Source organism: Peromyscus maniculatus, chromosome 4, assembly GCF_049852395.1.
Source record: "Peromyscus maniculatus bairdii isolate BWxNUB_F1_BW_parent chromosome 4, HU_Pman_BW_mat_3.1, whole genome shotgun sequence".
Classification (NCBI taxonomy): domain Eukaryota; kingdom Metazoa; phylum Chordata; class Mammalia; order Rodentia; family Cricetidae; genus Peromyscus; species Peromyscus maniculatus.
The window spans coordinates 133,985,014-134,002,974 of NC_134855.1; the positions used below are offsets into that span (position 1 = coordinate 133,985,014).

The 17,961-nt window shown below is 47.7% G+C and overlaps 1 protein-coding gene across 1 annotated transcript in view; it reads left to right on the top strand.

Annotated features, from left to right (window-relative positions):
• Positions 1–2,537: 2,537 nt before the first annotated feature.
• The window catches only part of Chmp4b (charged multivesicular body protein 4B), a 43,864-nt gene continuing 28,440 nt past the window's right edge, over positions 2,538–17,961 (top strand). Inside the window, exon 1 of the mRNA XM_006992831.4 lies at positions 2,538–2,851. Within this exon, the coding sequence (XP_006992893.1) occupies positions 2,662–2,851 (190 nt within the window). The 5' untranslated portion in view covers positions 2,538–2,661. The remainder of the gene's footprint in view (positions 2,852–17,961) is intronic.

Below are 17,961 nucleotides of genomic sequence, written 5' to 3' on the forward strand. Positions count from 1 at the left end.
AACTTGTGGTCTCCTGTGTCAGACTTCCAAAGGCCACACTATAGATAGGCACCCTGCATTTGGCTTTTTAAAAATAGAGTCCCAATATAGGTTCAAAATTCTTCCCCAGTGACCAATGCCAATTGTATGGGAAGAGTACTCAAGCTAAATTTGAGTTTCCTGTTATGATCCCCCAAGATGATTTTCTAGACTCCCAGGGTATCTCCTTTGAGGTTTGTGGTGATATTTTGTGTATGCTCTAACAAATAAAGCTTGCCTGAAGATCAGAGGGCAAAGCCAGGGAGCCACTAGTTAGCCATAGAGGCCAGGCAGTGGGGGCACACACCTTAATCTTGGGATCTCATGCCCTTGCTCCCAGTATTTGGGAGGCACACATGCCTTTAATCCCAGCACTAGGGAGGTTGAGAGAGAAAGTGATATGGCTGGGCAGAGAAAGGAATATAAGGCAGGAGGAGACAGGAGTCAGTTTCTTTTCAGCTGAAGATTTCTCCGTAGAGGTGAGAACTAGTGGCTGCTGCTCTGCTTCTCTGATCTTTCAGCTTTCACCCTGATATCTAGCTCCAGGATTCACGCTGTAGGTGAACATCATGATCAAAAGCAAGTTGGGGAGGAAAGGGTTGACTTGGCTTACACTGTTCATCATCTAAGCAAGTCAGGACAGGAACTCAAACTGGGCAGGAACCAGTACAGAGGCCATGGAGGGGTGCTGCCTACTGGCTTGCTCCTCATGGTTTGCTCAGCCTGCTTTCTTGCAGAACCCAGGACCACCAGCCCAGGGGTGGCCCCACCCACAATGGGCAGAGCCCTCCCCCATCGATCACTAATGAAGAAAATGCTCTACAGGCTTGCCTGTGGCCCGATATTCACGGAGCCCTTTCTTAACTGAGGCTCCCTCCTCTCCAGTGACCCGAGGAGTGTCAAGGTGACGTAAACTTGTTAGGACACAGGACACGAGGACTCTGCTGTCAACCAGTTGAGCTCAAAAGCGTGTGAGACTGGTGGCAGATCTGTGGCATCTGCCTGTTCATAGGCTTTGAGGGGCATGGCTAAAACTGGCCAGTGTTTTCTTCCAAGTGCCGAGAGCAGCAGTGACTAAGGTAAGTGGTGAGGGGCAGCTCCTCAGATCCAAATGGGCTGTGCCAGGATGTGGCCCAACAGACGGGTTCTTTTTTCTTAAACTTTGATTGATAAAACATTGCAAATTTTCTACTAGAACAGATACAAATGTGACTTATGTTTCACAATTCGTGGTGCCATAAAACACAGCCCCTCCAGACAAAGTTTAGGTTCCGTGTATTCCAGCTTAGCTTTGAACTTGTTATGTAGCAGAGAATGACCTTGGACTCTGGATCTCAAAGTGGTGAGAATTCAGGCATGTGTGCCCCCACACCTGACCCTTATGCTAACTCTGAAAGTGCTAGGCTCTCCTTCTGGTTCAGTAATAATCCATGATCAGAATCCCTAGAACATGCAGTGCAGGAGGCTCTAGGCAGAGGCAGGAGGATCACGTTGGAGGGCAGCTTGGGCTACACATGGAGACCCTGTCCTCACTTTTTTTTTTTTTTTTTTTTTTTTTTGAGACAGGGTTTCTCTGTGTAGCTTTGCGTCTTTCCTGGATCTCACTCTGTAGCCCAGGTTGGCCTCGAACTCACAGAGATCCGCCTGCCTCTGCCTCCCGAGTGCTGGGATTAAAGGCTTGCGCCACCAATGCCCGGCCCGATCTCACTTTTAAGAGGACCTGTGACTATATCAAATTTACAGTTGTGGAAAGGAAGAAGTAACTGCCCAAGTCAGTATTCAAGGCTGATTTGAAGCTTTGCACTTGAACCCACTGCTTAGGTGGCTAACTCTTCTTCGGTTTTGGAAAGTCTGCTAGGTGAATAAAGGGTAGAAAGACCACTAACGCAAGTAGAGAGAACCAACTGGGCCGGTAAATTAAGCTAGTTAGTTGGTCGGTTCCAGAGCTTGATTCACTTACCCATAAAAATAGGAAGAGCAGGCGGGACAGGCTGGCACAGACCTGTACTTCCAATACTCCAGAAGCAGAGGCAGGATCAAGAATTCGAGGCCAGCTTCTGCTACATAGGGAGTTCAAGGCCAGCCTAGGCTACATGAAAACCTGGCTCCAAAGCAGGGACAGCATTATCCGTCATAAACTGCTTATGAGAATCCAATGTGATCATGTGCTTTGGGGACTGGGAGTTAAACCCAGGCCTCTACCACGGAGCAATACAACGAATCCCTCTCTTTGTAATAGTTATTTCTCTTCCTGTTCTCCCGCCTCTACAGAACACATTCCAAGGAGACTACGTTTTCCAGCATGCCACCTCGCCCTTTGACCTCGGCGAGACTAAAAAGGTGCGCCGTCGTACGCCCCGAGCCGGAAGACTCGGACTCCCGGCGTGCAGCGCACGGTCCTCCCTTAGACTCGAGGGGCTGCGGGCGCGTGGTGTTCTGGGAGCTGTAGTCAGCGGCGCGTTGCCCTGACGCCGGCCGGGCCCGGGCGTGGGGGCCTGTGGGAGGTGGCGCGGCCGGGCCCAGCTGCGGGGCGGAGGTGGAGGCGAGGCCTGCGGCTGCGGGGAGCGGCGGGGCCGGGAGCGGGCGCCGGAGCCGAGCCGAGCCGGAGCAGGCGCCGGGAGGCCGGCGCGGCGAGCAGCAACCATGTCGGTGTTCGGGAAGCTGTTCGGGGCTGGAGGGGGTAAGGCGGGCAAGGGCGGCCCGACCCCCCAGGAGGCCATCCAGCGGCTTCGGGACACGGAGGAGATGCTGAGCAAGAAGCAGGAGTTCCTGGAGAAGAAGATCGAACAGGAGCTGACTGCTGCCAAGAAGCATGGCACCAAAAACAAACGCGGTGAGGCGGCCCTGGCCCCATCAGACTCTCCACTGCCCCTCCTGAGGCTCCCCAGGCCCGGACTGCACTTTGTCTGACTCGTTTCGGGGTCTCCTTGAGCCCTGGAACTCTTGGGCCAGACTTGTTTCGGTGCCTCTCCCGGCCCGGGACCCCTTTCCACCGGACTCCCTCTGTGTCTCCTTGAGCAGGCTCACTTCCACCATCAGACTCCCTCCAAACTCTTCCCCACCCGGTCGGGCCTCTTCTGACCCAGATCTCACAGCACTGTAACTCCGTGCTGGTCCACTCTGTTTACTGCGTTCTGCTCCCTGTGGCCTCACCCTCCTTCCCAGCCACTGCCATCTACCCCCACTTTGGCTCATTTCTTTTCCCCACCCTGTCATTTATGTGTGTCTCGGTCCACCTCTGCCCTCCTCCGAGCCCTTGGTGGAGCCTGAGCTGCCTTCGGCCTCTGACTCGGGAGTCTTCTTGAAAAGCCTCCTTTATGGAGAGAAAAGGGGGTTGGGGAGTGAGGAGACCCTCTGGTACCCACTCTCTTCACTTGTTGAGTGGAATTGAACAAGTTTGAGACCTCAGTTTCCGCATCCGCTCGATAGGATCTGGCCTCTGAGGCCCAAGATGTTGCTAGTCCTGTGATTCTCTTTTGGTTGCCTCATATCCAGGCCTCCTCGGAGCTTCCGTATTTATTGTAAGCCTTACCCTCTGTGACTCACCACTTTCCTGTCCCTCCTGAACCAGAAGTACGAGGACTCTGTGCCTCCATTGGCCGATGTAGTGCTGTTGTTGATTGATACTTGACGGCATCCTTACTTCCTGTTGTGAGTCTGTCTAGGAAAGTGCCTTGTAGTTTTCATAAGGAAATGAATGTGAAAGTGCTTTAGTGACTGTAAAGAATGTCAAAATGCTCTGCTTTTTGTCACAGCAATGTGAGCATGAATCATAGAGTGGCAGATCTTCTTTGGAGAGTGGGCCAAAGGTGAGAGGGGTGTAGGAGTCATCCAAACAATTATTTAACCAAGAAGGTCACCAGGGAAGTTTGTTCTGGGACTGTGAACTCGTGGATTGCCCTTCTGGAAGGATTTATAATACCCAACATATCGTAGGGGCTTAACTAACATTGTAAACATCTGCTTGATGTTTTCTCATAAGATGGTCTATTCTTAGCTGTGGGTGGTGGTGCACGCCTTTAACCCCAGCACTGGGGAGGCAGGGGAAGGTGGATCTTTGTGAGTTTGAGACCAGCCTGATCTACAAAGTGAGTTCCAGGACAGCCAGAGAAATCCTGTCTCAGAAGAAAAAAAAAAAAGGTGGTCTATCCTGAGGATGCTCCTCGATAATAGCAAACACTCTGGAACTTCTGAGCACAGGTAGCATCCAGTCAAGTTCATAGAGGGGAACCAAACAGCCCCCACTTTAAAGAGAGAGACAAGGTACTGGCTATGCATGTCCCTGTAGTCCTGTAACCCAGCACCTGGGAGGGAGAGGCAAGAGGGTCAAGGTCATCCTTGTTTATGGAGCAGTTTCATGGCCAACCTGACCAACAAGAGAGACCCTTTCTCTGAAAGAGAGCTAGTGGGGGCGGGCACGACACTAAGTGAAGGAACGAACCATTCTGGAGATGTCAGTGAGGAGCGTTAAACAGGAGAAGTTGGTCACAGTGAGTGGAGGGTGCTGTTGAGTAGGATGTTTAGAGGCCTCATTGACTCTTCCAGTTTGGACTGAGTCTTCGAAGGAACCAGCTTTGGGGGGCTTGTTCCTGCCTGGGAGATCAGCATGGGGGTGGCTGGGAGGTTGGCAAGATTTAAGAAGTTGAAAGACCTCTGTATCTGGAGTATAGTGATTGAGGGAAGAGGCGGGGTAAACAGAGAGGGGGGTGGGCCTTCAGTGGCAGCAGAGTCTGGATGCTAAGTGGATGGAAAGCTTTTGAAGGGTGTTATTCTGAAGCCCGTCCTAATCATTGGTAAGAGTTTTAAGCATCTGGCTGCTCTCTGGAGAGGGAGGGGCATGCAGGGAAGTTGCAGGCTTCCATCTGTGGACTGGACACCAGTTGTAGCTGTGGAGGAGAAGAGGGCTGTGTTGGTAAATCAGCTCTTTTCCCTGACAGCCCTCCCTTAATCAGGGTCCTCTTTCACCAGCGGTAATTAGGCCTGCCCATTGCCAGTCTGCATGTTGGGAAGTTTGCCTCTTCACAGTGGAGTGGAGGAGGGTGTCACCGAACGTCCTCTCCCATCCCACAGGGCTCCAAGCACAGCGCCCGCCACATGCTAAGGGATCAATAACTCAGGGCTCTTGGTCTAGGGCTAGCTTAGTTTCTGCAGTTGGAGAGGTGACTGAACTGGTTTTAAAAGATGCTTGTAGAGAGAAAGCTGATACCCTGTGGAGAAGTGACCAGGACGTAGACCCTGCCATCCAGGAGACCTAAGTTTATCTTCACTTGTGAAATATTTCTGCCTTGCTGAGTTGAGGATTACTTAAAATATGTATGAAAGAATAAGACATAAGGCACTTGACTGATAGTTACCACTGATCAGATTTATATGGGTTAATTGTTACTAGAAACCAGCCTCAGGTCGAGGCCTACCAATAAGAACCATCCAAAAGTTTTTAGGCACCTTTGTAGACAGTACTCTGTTTCCCAAGAAAGTTGATCATGGGGCTGGAGAGATGGCTCAGAGGTCAAGGGCACTGACTGCTCTTCCATAGGTCCTGAGTTCAATTCCCAGCAACCACGTGGTGGCTCACAACCATCTGTAATGAGATCTAGTGCCCTCTTCTGGCCTGCAGGTACACATGTACACAAAACACTGTAGCTGTATACATAATAAATAAAAAAAAAAAAGAAAAAAGAAAGTTGATCATATGGCTCAGATTCTCTTCTCTTCCCTTCTTTTTCCACCCCCTCCTTTTTTTTTGTTTGTTGTTTTTGTGGGGTGTTTTTTGTTTGTTTGTTTTTGTTTTTGAGACAGAGTTTCTCTGTGTAGCTCTGGCTGTCCTAACCAGGCTGGTCTCGAACTCACACAGATCCCACTGCCTCTGCCTCCCAAGTGCTGTGCTTTAAAGGAATGTGGCCACCACTGCCCGGCCCCCAATCTTCTTAAAAAGAGATTTAGTTACTTATTGTGTATGTGTGTGTGCCTCTGTGTTTATGTGCACCACGTGTGTGCATGTGCCCTGGGAGGCGGTAGAAGGCATTGGATCACTTGGACCTGGAGGTACAGGCAGTTGTGAGCTGCCTGATGTTAGGAACCCAGACCCTATGTAAGAGCGACAAGCACCCTTAAGCAAGTAGTTATCTCTCCAGCCTCTTTACTTTAAAATTAAATTGTTATTGTTATGGGTATGATTGTTACTATTGTTGTTGTTATTTGGGAGCACTCAAGGCACAGCACACATGTGAGAGGTCAAAGGACAACCTCAGGAGTCAGCTCTCTGCCTCTGCTTCTCTGGGTTCTGGGGCTCAACCCCAGTTCATCAGGCTTGGACAGCAAGCACCGTCTGAGCCATCTCGCCAGCTCCTTGCTTGATCTTTTTAAGGGGGTATGGGCAGTGGCGGGGGTGAGGTGGGGCTTGTTATGTATAGCCCAGGCTACCCTTGAACTTGTGACCCCTTGCCTCAGCCTCCTGAGTGCAGGGATTCTGAGTTACAGATGTGTACCACCACATCTTTATGTTTTCAGTGTCTCTCTGTGTGTAGGACAGCTTGATGGAGTTGGCCCTCTCCTTCCGCCGTGGAGTGGGAGCTGGGGTGACTCAGGTCAGCAGATGCCAGGCAAGTGCCCTTCACCTGTTGAGCCAACTTACTGTCCCAGTTTCATTTCTTTTTACGGCATGGTAGCTAATTAAGGAAGTATCTCCTTTCGGTAGTTCAGATTTTCTCTTTTCTTACTTTAATAAAGAGGAAACGAGTTTGTAGGAAGGGCCTTATTTTAGTTACACACAGTTGTGTAAGATTAAGCGATGTAGACTGGTAGTCACACCCTGTGTTGGTACATCTCTGTAGCTTCATGGAAGCAAATCAGTTCATTTGCTGTTCGGGTCCACACAGGTCTTTGACCCAGCACTCAGGCTGAAACAGGAGGATTTCCATGAGTTTGAAGCCAGCCTGGACTACATAGCCAGTTCCAGGCAAGCCTGGACTAAACCAACAGGTGCTTTAGGTTAGTCACTGAGGATGGATGATTGTCTAGGTTAGTCACTGAGGATGGATGATTGTATTTGGAAGGAAAATGTGAGCACAGCAAGAAGAAACAGCAGTCTTAGCTGGCATCTAAGGCAGTGGGCTCAAGTCAGCAGGCATTTATTGTGCTTTTTCTTTTTTCCTTCTATAACAATTCCATTCATTTATTTAATATATATCAGGCAGAAATTATAAGCTATTTAAGGCCTTAGAAAAATGTTACTGAACAGAAAACAGACTCATCTTCTTTATCCACACATGGCAATAGACTATGACAACAGATAGAGGGAACAATCCAGAAGTTACCAGTCATGTCTTCAATGGCTACTTGCTGTTTAGAAGCTACGCGCTTCTTCATCTACAGATGAAACACTGAGCTGGAGCCCTGCTAACCTCTGGTGAGGAAGGTACACAGTTCAGTCTGACTTGTGGCATTTCCTCTGGTGACGGTGGTGTGTGGATGACGGACGGAAGCTACGGGTACACAGGGAATAGGTGTAGGGCTTCTCTTCTGTGTGAGTCCTCTCATGAGCTTTCAGATTTGTTTGATTGCTGAAAGACTTTCCACATGTCCTACATTCGAAAGGCTTCTTTTCCTGGTGTATGACCTCATGCACTCTCAGGTCTGAGTGAGTATAGAAGCCTTTATGACACGTGGTCCTTCTTGTGTATTCTCTGGTGGGCTGAAAGTCTACGGGGATATTTAAAGGTTCTGGGACATTCCTCACATTTGTATGTCCTTGGGTCTCTGAGGAGTCTCTTTTGGCAACCCCCACATGTGGAGCTTGCATCATGATTCTGGCTGTCTTCTGTCTGCTCTGGCCTGGAGATAATCTCTGGTTGTACCTCCATAGGGACATCTTCAGAAGAAGTTCCTCTCTGAGATTCTTCCTGGTACTTGGAGGTGATATTGTGCTTTCCTAGGAGGAAGTCCACATAGTGGCATGGGTGGACAGCTCCCTGTTTTCATGTGCTTTCCCTCTTACCATCATCAGTGCCTTGAAGCTCACTCACTGAGTCTCATCCCCTTTGTAGGGGATGGCGCTAATCTGGACTTGGCTGGTTCATGTCACCCAGCCACACATCCGGGGCCCGATTCCCTTTGCTGCATTCCTGCTGAGTGATTAACCTCTGATTGAACCACCCTCCAACCCCTGCTGACAGGATTTGCATTGGGATCTCTGGCCTGTGTTATAGCTTAGTCTGTCTTAGACAGCTTTGCCTGTGAGATTATGTTTCCTACCTGGGCTGAGAGCTGTCTTCCTGAAAGTCTTACATTGGATCAGGTTGGATGGTCTCCTGTGGGGAAGCAGCCTGGGATGAAGTCAGAGAGCTTGGGGTCTGATACTAGACAACTGTGAACTGGAAAACCGGGGTGGGTTTGGCATCCTTGGGCCACAGAGGACAGGTCTGAACTCTCTCTGCCATGGCTGATAGAGAAAGTTGGTGCTTATGTTTCAAGCCTGCACTTCTCTAGGACAGAAGTTTCTGTTCCTTCTGTTACCCTTTGTGGATGTTCACCCATTCAGTGGTGGGTGCTGCTGAGTACTCAGAATATTCCAGCAGAGGTCTGAACAGCATAGCTCAGAACATGCAGGGTCATGCCATTTGTTTAGGGATTTAGTACAAGCTCTTGGGCCAGGTAATTCCCCTGTCACCAAGCCAGATCTTCCTCCCCTCAAAAAACAATTGTGTGTGTGTGTGTGTGTGTGTGTGTGTGTGCGCGCGCGTGCGTGCGCGCGCGCCCCTTTCAGCTCTTTAAGGAGTCTTAGCTGAAGGTTGGATGATTGAAATTATCATGAGTACCTGACTGGCTTGATTCTCCCATAGCTCGTATTTCCAGCTCTACTTCCTCCCTCTTCCATATAGGGCAAAGGAAAGCTGTGTATCTATTTGGTTGTAATGTATAGATCAAAAGATTAGTGCTAGGTTTGGGGTCAGAAGACCTAAGTTCACAGTCTGCCTCTGCCTCAACCTCTTGGTACTCTGGAATCCTGCCCAAGTTTCCTCATCTTTATGAGCATTGGCTTCTTCAGTTGCAATTCAGAATATACTAGTTGCTATCTATACATTCTTGGTGTTTGATGTGGCCTATGGGAACATTTGGGAATTGTTACAAATGCAGACATGGGCTGGAGAGATGGCTCAGTGGCTGAGAGCACCTGACTACTCTTCCAGAGGTCCTGAGTTCAATTCCCAACAACCACATGGTGGCTCAAACCATCTGTAATGGGATCAGATTCCTTCTTCTGGTGTTCATGAAGACAGCCCTCATATACATAAAGTACATGAATAAATAAATCTTTTTTTTTCTTCCAGAGCTGAGGACGGAACCCAGGGCCTTGCGCTTGCTAGGCAAGCGCTCTACCACTGAGCTAAATCCCCAACCCCAATAAATCTTTAAAAAAAAAAGAAAGAAAGAAATGTAGACACAGCTGGGCGGTGGTGGCGCACACCTTTAATCCCAGCACTTGGGATACAAAGGCAGGTGGATTGCTGTGAGTTCCAGGATGGCCTGATCTACACAGTGAGTTCCAGGACAGCCAAGGCTGTTACACAGAGAAACCCTTTCTCAAATAAGAAAAAGGAAAAAAAAAAAATGCAGACACAGAGGCCACATCCTGACTCCCTAAAGCAGAACCATTGTTTTTATGGAATTCCTATGTAGTTTGTATGTTCCTTAGAGTTTGAGGTGTGTGTTATACTCGTGTGCACACACTATGATGTTTGTGTGGAGGTCAGAGGAAACTTTTGGGAGTCATTTTTGCTCTGCATTTTGAGGCTCAATCTCCGTTCTTTCTCTGCTGCCCTGTGCGCTTGTATACTGAGGCCAGCAGGCTTGTGAGCCTCTGGTCACTGTGTTGTCTCCGCCAGGGCCAGGTGTTTACCACCACATCTGGCTTTTCTGTGGGCCCTAAGGATTGGAACTGAAGTTGCTGTTCTCGCATGGCAACCTTTTAACCCACAAACTATCTTGCTTGCCTTGTGGGATGTTGTTTGTTTTTGAGACAGGGTCTCACTTTGTAGCGTAGGCTGACCTCACATTGGTGATTCTTCTGTTTTAGCCTTCCAAGTGCTAGGATCACTGATTTGTGCCACCATGTCTGGAAAGTTTGAGGGATTGATTTCAAAACCAATTTGGATATCATACATCTTGGGGGGGACTCTGTTTCCATTTCCATTCAGACTGCACTCTTGTAACTCAGCTGGTCTTGAACTTTTCTTCCATCTTCTAAATACTGGGGTTACAGGCATGTGCCACTGTGGCCCAGTGACATTCCAAGTCTTTTTGGTCTGAATACTTCATAGATAGATACTTGCACTTAATTCCAAGGGTGCTCTGTCTGTTTTTAAAATTAGAGACCAGACCTCATAACTTCTGTATGTTAGCCACGCACCCCGCCAGTGAGCCACACTTATAGCCCTGTTTGTAGTTGTATTTTTCTTTGGGCTACCAACCAGCTCCTAAATAAAGACACAGAGACTTATTATTAATTATGAATGCTTGGCCTTAGCTTAGGCTTGTTCCATTAGCTCTTTTAACTTAATTTAACCTATTTCTATTCATCTGTGTCTTGCCTCAGGGCTTTTTATCTTTCATTCTGTATGTCCTACTTTCTTGCTTCAATGTCTGGCTGGCTCCAGGTATCTCCCTGACATCTTTTTTTTTCTCCTTGAGCCTAAATTTCTCTTCCTACTTACTCTCCCTGCCCAGAAGTCCCACCTCCCTTGCTATTGACCGTTCTGCTTTTTATTAGACCAATCAGGTGCCTTAGGCAGGCAAGGTAAAACAGCAACACATCTTTACATAGTTAAACAAATATTCCGCAACACTTATTTATTTGTTTGTTTGTTTTTGAACTCCTGGTCCTTCTGCCTCTGCTTCTGGAGTGCTGGGATGACAGACCCCTGGTTTGTGGGTGCTGAGGATTAAACCCAGGCCTTGTGCATTATGCAGACACTCTACCAACTGAGTACATGCCTAGCCCAAAAGGTCTTTTTTTTTTTTCTTTCTTTTCCTGCACTTCTGTGCTAGGTATTAAAACTCAGCGTCTCACATGCTAGACGAGTCCTCTAGACTGCATCTCCAGCCTTAGCAGCTCTTCCAGATAGGACAGTGTCTAGAAGTGACAATGGATTTGTCATCCTCAAGCCTCAGAAGACCTGGGATTACAGGTCTGTACCACCAGGTTCTGCTCAGGTGTTTGTCTGAAAAAGAAAGCAGCTGGGACCTGGCTCCATTCCTGTACGTGATGAGTAAGCATGTTTTAGTGGGGAGGTGTGCTGATACTGTCCTCGTTGCTAGGTAAATTGCAGGCAACAGTCAGCTCATTGCTCCTGAGGAGTTTGCAATTTACCTGAAGTGATAAACAGATAGTCAGGAACAGGATGATCTGTTCTAGAAGCATCTTCCGAAGCACTTGGTACTGGGTGTGGTGGCACCCACCTTTAGTCCAGCACCTGGGAGGCAGAGGCGGGCGGATCTCTGTGAGTTTGAGGACAGCCAGAGCCGTTACACAGAGAAACCCTGTGACAAAAAATACCCCCCCCCAAAAAAAAACCCCAAAACAGAAAAAACGAGTACTTGGTAATGCATGGCAGGAGCTAGAATAGAGGAGAGGGGAGAAACCTTGAAAATCATGTTTTATTGTGTAGTTATTATGGAGACTGATGGAATTTTAGGCAGAAAGGAACATCAAGTGTTTGAATGTACTTGGAATTAATAGATTTTTATTATATATATGTAATATATTGAAGGCTTATTTTCATATGTATGGGTGTTTTGGCTGCATGTACGTCTGTGTGTGTGTGCAGTGCTCATGGAAACTAGAAGAGGGTTTTGGATCCTCTAAACCTGGAGTTTCAGATGGTTGTGAGCCATTATGTAGGTAATGGGAACCCTACCCAGGTCCTTTGCAACAAGTGCACTAAATTACTGCGTCATATCTCCAGCCCCAGTAAAAAAGTTTTTGGAAGTATATGCTGTGCTTTGTGTGTGTGTGTGTGTGTGTGTGTGTGTGTGTGTGTGTGTGTCCTGGACTAATGGTATGCGCCACCACCGCCCAATTTAAGTGCTGTGCTTTTTCAAAGCTGTGTCTGGATCAGAAGCACCAGTGATGGAGGGGATGTGAGAATGGACCAATGTTTAACTCTATCTAGTAATAAAATAATTAACACTGGGATCTATTTTAAGGCATTGCTTGTTCCAGTGATTAATTTGCTTCATTAATTCAGTTAGATCAATTAATAACAGTTGTTTTGCTTCCTGTAAAAGGAAGTAGGAATGAAGACCTCTAGGAATGGATTCTTTACTATCTGCATAAGCAAGAACTGTGAATTTTTTGTGTGTAATCCTAATAAGATACAATAGTTGTAAACACAAAAATAGGGAAAAAAATTGTCTCTGTATGGCCCTGCTGCTCTTCCCTGTACAGGCTCAGAGAGGAAGGCCTCTTTAGACAAGGCTGCCTGAAAGGTGTTTGCTTGAGACCTCCATACCAAAGTGACAGATTTGATCATATGACTTGGATGATGACTGAGAAGGCTGACATTAAAAAAAATTGTCTCTGTGTGTCTGCTTGCCTGCCATGTATGTGGGTACCTCTAGAGGCCAGGAGAGGGAGTCAGATTCCTTGGAGCAGGAATTACAGGCAATTGGGATCTGAAGTGGGTTCTGGGAACTGAACTGGGGTTCAGTCTGGTAGAGCAGAAAGTGCTCTTAGCCACTGAGCTCTCCAACTCCAGGGCTGACTTTTAAAAGCTAAATGATTGCCAATATATATATTTTGAGACAAGGTTTCTCTGTGTATCCCTGAGTATCCTGGATCTCACTCTGTAGATCAGGCTGGCCTTGAACTCACAGAGATCCGCCTGCTGCTGCCTTCCGAGTGCTGGGATTGCTAATTTCTTAATTTTTTCCCTCAGGTAGACCCATTGCTTTTATTTCTCTGGAGCATTTTGCCCATTAGAGTTTGCATATTGGTAGCTCATTGTCACTGATTGCTTGACAGTTCTGGAGTTAGATGTTGTTTTGCTTTTGCTCTTTTATGGGGGTCCCACCACCCAGCTCCCAAATAAATCACACATAGAGGCTTATTATTACTTATAAATGTCTGGCCTTAGCTTGGCTTGTTTCTTTTTCTTTTTCTTTTTTTTATTTAATGCCAAATGCTGTTTATTGAAGGAGAGAAAAGGTCTTAAATACAGGTTTACAGCACAGTGGGAGAACCCTGGAGGGCAGAAGTTCACTACCGATGTTTTACAATCTTGCATCTAAGCTGTTAACGCCCATTATGCAGAATACACAGACAAGGAACTTCCCTTAAGCTTGCCTCTGCCTTCTGAGTACTGGAATTAAAGGCACACTCCACTAAGCTCAGCCTAGGTTGTGATTTTTTAGCCTGATTATGCAGAAGAAGAAACTGTCTCAGCCAGTATTTTTTTTTTTTATAATTTGATTTAATTTTACATATCAGCCACGGATTCCCCTGTCCTCCCTCCTCCTCCTCTCCCTCCCTCCCCCTAGCCCACCCCTCATTCCCATCTCCTCCAGGGCAAGGACTCCCCTGGGGATTCAGCTCAATATGGTAGATTCAGTCTAGGCAGGTCCAGTCCTCTCCTCCCAGGCTGGGCAAAGTGTCCCTGCATAAGCCCCAGGTTCCAAAAGGCCAGGTGGAGCTCTAGGAATCCAATCAGTGAGAAAGAGGAGGGATTGTATGAGCAAGAATTGTTGAGACCAAGATTGGAAAAAGCACAGGGACAAATAACCAAACTAGTGGAAACACATAACTATGAACCAATAGCTGAGACAGTTGATTAGCTTGAACTGTTTGGGAGGCACCCAGGCAGTGGGACTGGGACCTGTCCTTAGTGCATCAGCCAGTATTCTTAAATCAGTGAGCCATCTCTCCAGCCCCAGCTGGGACCCTTTTTAAAAGTTGAATGATCTGTTTCTAAATTAAAAGTTATCAGCCGGGCGGTGGTGGCGCACGCCTTTAATCCCAGCACTCGGGAGGCAGAGCCAGGCGGATCTCTGTGAGTTCGAGGCCAGCCTGGGCTACCAAGTGAGTCCCAGGAAAGGCGCAAAGCTACACAGAGAAACCCTGTCTCGAAAAACCAAAAAAAAAAAAAAAACCAAAAAAAAAGTTATCAGAAACAGTTCGGTGATAATAGTTGTGCTTTTAGTACCCATAGATACTAAAATGCAGCTTTAAAATTTCCCAGCCAATGTCCACTAAGCACCCCTTGGACTGTATCTGACAACTCTGGAAATGGTCAGGCAGAGGAGTCTGTGAAGGTGTGGTACAGTCACCAGTTAGTGTGCAAGCAGTGCTTGTGAGCGCAGTCACAGAGCACTGCTAACTGAACGCTGTGGGCTCGTGGATGACTTCTACCAGGATGCTGGAGAGCACAGCGGGCCTGAAACTGAACTGTCTCCACACTTGAGACGGAAATCCTTATACTCTGGAAACACAGAATCCACAGGCTCCCCAAGAGTCCTCAGTGCAGCTCTCAGCTGCTACACACTAGGGTGTTTGTGATGGAAGAAGAGGCGTTTGGCCGCAAACAGGCTTGGAGTTTCTAGCATTAGTTGGTAAATGGTGCACAAGGCTAAAGAGAGTTTGAAATAATGGCCTTGAACTTGAGAATCTTTTTCTAGAGCTGCTCATCTCAAAACACTCAGCTTCTCTGACAAGAACCATTATTCTTAGTTCAGAGGTAAGAAGCAGAGAGGCCAGACCAAGCCAGGCCACACAAATCATCCCAGAAAAAGAGCTAGCTATTCCCAGAACTAGGAGCTGGGCTCCTGGATGGCTCCCAGGGTGGGCTGTTTATTTCTGTTAGATGATGATGGCAAAGAACATAGGCTGGTAGTTTTAAGTTCCACCCAATTCCGCAAACATTTTGAGCACACTGTGAAACTGTCTGCATGGGCCATCTGGGACACAGTTGTGACTCTGTAGAGGCGGCCAGCTAGCTTAATAAGTATACTGCCATTGGTATTCAGTCACAGTGTGGCAAGAGACAGAAGACTTCCAACTGGGAGAGTCGGACAGTGCCAGGGGGTATGCATTTGTGGGGGTGTTTCTGAGATGGGTCTTGGTTGTGAATGGGGTACAGAAGAAACTAAAGAAAAGGACCATTCCGGGTAGAGATTGTGGAAGCCAGGGTGTGGAAGCCAGAGATTAGCATATGCCACGTGTTATGGGAGGGTGAGGAGAGTTAGGCAGGCTGCAGTCTGCTTCAGAAAACCCTAGGTGCTAAGTCAAAGAACTTGAGTTGTGTTGAGGTACATACTGAGGGACTTTCCGCACCCACACTATGTGAGGACCAGCAGTTATCTCTCTGCAGCATTCTGAAGGGCTTTTTATCCGTCATTGCCTGTGAGGACAGGGAGGGTAGAGGAGCTGCTTGCTTTCTTGTGAGGGAAGCCCCAGCCATCACGGCTCTTTCTCTTGTTACTTTGCCCTTGTTTTCCTGTGCCAGCACATCTTGGGCAGCCGAACAGAGAAAGAATAGCAGTCCCCCCCCCCCCCCCCATCCCCACACACACTCTGAAGCTATATCAAGTGGCATGCCTCAGGGAGCAGGACAATCCTTGCTACATAAACTGCCTTGACCCACCCCCATTTAACTAGCAGGCTCATGGCTTCCTGGTATTTATTTATTGTGTGGCTCACTCTCAGCTGCCTGGCTGATTCACCTGGTTAGCTCTGATCTTCAGAATTATATAATCTAGGGCTAGAGAGATCACTCAGTGTTTAAGATCACCCAAGGCCAGTTTCCAGTACCCACTTTGGGAGCTCACAACCGCCTATAACTCCCAACTCTAGGGGAATCTGAAACCTCTGGCACCCATGTATACACACACACACACACACACACACACACACACACACACAAAATTAAAAATAAGCCAGGTGTGCTGTCACACGCCTTTCATCTCAGCACTTGGGAGGCAGAGGCAGGCAGATCTCTGTGAGTTGGAGGCCATTCTGATCTACATAATGAGTTCCAGGGCAGCCAGGGTACCTAGAGAGACCCTGTCTCAAAAAAAGAGGAGTGGCTGGGTGTGGTGGCACACGCCTTTAATCCCAGCCCTCGGAAGGCAGAGGCAAGTGGATCTCTGAGTTCAAGGCTAGCCTTGCCTCCAGAGTGAGTTCCAGGACAGCTAGGGCTACACAGAGAAACCCTGTCTTAAAAAAACAAACAAACCCAAAAACAAAAAAAAGAAGGGAGGGGAGGGGGCAGGGTTTCCTAGAGAGATGACTCAGCAATTAAGAGCATTGGCTGCTCTTCCAGAGGACTCCGGTTCAATTCCCAGTACCCATACAGCTGCTCACAACTGTAATTCCAGTTCCAGGGGATCTAACACCCTCAGACATACATGCAGGCAAAATACCAGTGCACATAAAATAATAAATCATTTAAAATGCTTTAAAAATTATACATTTTATTTTGCATATGTGTTTTTGCCTATATGTATATATGTACTGTGTGCACTTTGTGTACACCTGATGCTCACAGAGGCCAAAAGAGGATGTTGGATCCCTTGGAATTGGTGTTACAGGTAGTTGTGAGCTGCTGTGTGGGTCCTGAGAATTGAATCTGGGTCCTCTGTAAGAGCAGCAAGTGCTCTTAACCACTAAGCCATCTTTCTAGCCCTTTAAAAATGATGTAATCTTCCTTGTATGTTTATTACCTCTCTCGGATGACAACACGACCTCTGTTTCTAAAACTATACATTCTCAGTTAAGTCCAGACTTTTGTCTTACTCACAAACCCCTGGATTCCTAACCTCCTGGCTTCCCTGCCTCTGACTACTCTGAATTGCCCACAAAGGTCAGAGCCTTGAGGCCTCAAGACACTGTGCACTCAGGTTCTGCTTCTAATCCTGTGTTTTTTTGAGCAAGTGCCTTCTCACCTTTGGGCCTTTATGTTTTCAGCAGTAAAAGGAAGATAGACTTCTTCATGCTCTGTCATTCTCAGAGTCAACAAGTGCCACATCACTGTAACCTCCAGAGAGCCTGGTGCTGCTCCAAGCAGTTTGGCTGCATAAAAAGATGTAGTAACTCAGCCTTCATTTTGTTGGTTGACAGCTCGCTCAGTATAACCCTGCTCATTGTGAAGTCTAGGGCAGCCACAGGCTGTTTTGTAGAAGGTGCTGAGGTGTTTCCATTTTGATTCTCTAGTTCAGAGGCTAGAGCCGGATAATGGCTTTCGGCTGCTCCCTTGAGCCTGGATCCCGGCAACAGCACAGATTCAGGAGGGCATTTCTCCTGGCTCCATAACAGCCTAGCCATTTGGTGAATCAAACACAGATTTCTTTTTGGTTTGAACAGCCTCAGGTTTTACTGAACAAAACTCTAACGGTGACCAGTTAAGCACCAGGGATACATCCCTTGACAGGATTTTACTTCCTCACTGACCCACCTGTGAGGTCATCGGGTGTAGAGAGGATTGTCTCCTGTGTAAGGGTAGTGGAGAAAGGGACCAGTTGTTAAGGTTGACCTACCTCGAGTGTTTGAATTAGCTGTGCTCTAATGTCAGGCAGTGATAACACCATCTCTGCTGGGATGCTGGGAGTGTCAGGAAGAGGAGCAGGCTTTTCTCCAAAGGCATCAGTGTAGGGCCCGGCCCCGCCTTGAACAGCTAAGCCTCTAATATGGAAAACATTTCCTCTCTGCTTCTAAATCAGGACCTTTAAAACCCCAAGTCCCAAGGAGTGCCCATCCTAGTGGCTCTCTCCTGAGTTTTATTAACTTGCACAGTACATTGTTTCTCCTGAGAAGCTTTGGAAAGCCAGAGAACTCCAGAGCTCGTTCTGTCACATAGGAGGGTATCCCGGGCCCAGAGAGGCCAGGTGCCTTGTTAACAGGGACACAGCCCCCTGCAGACTGAGTTTTCCTGCCTTGATGCTTTCTGACAGACA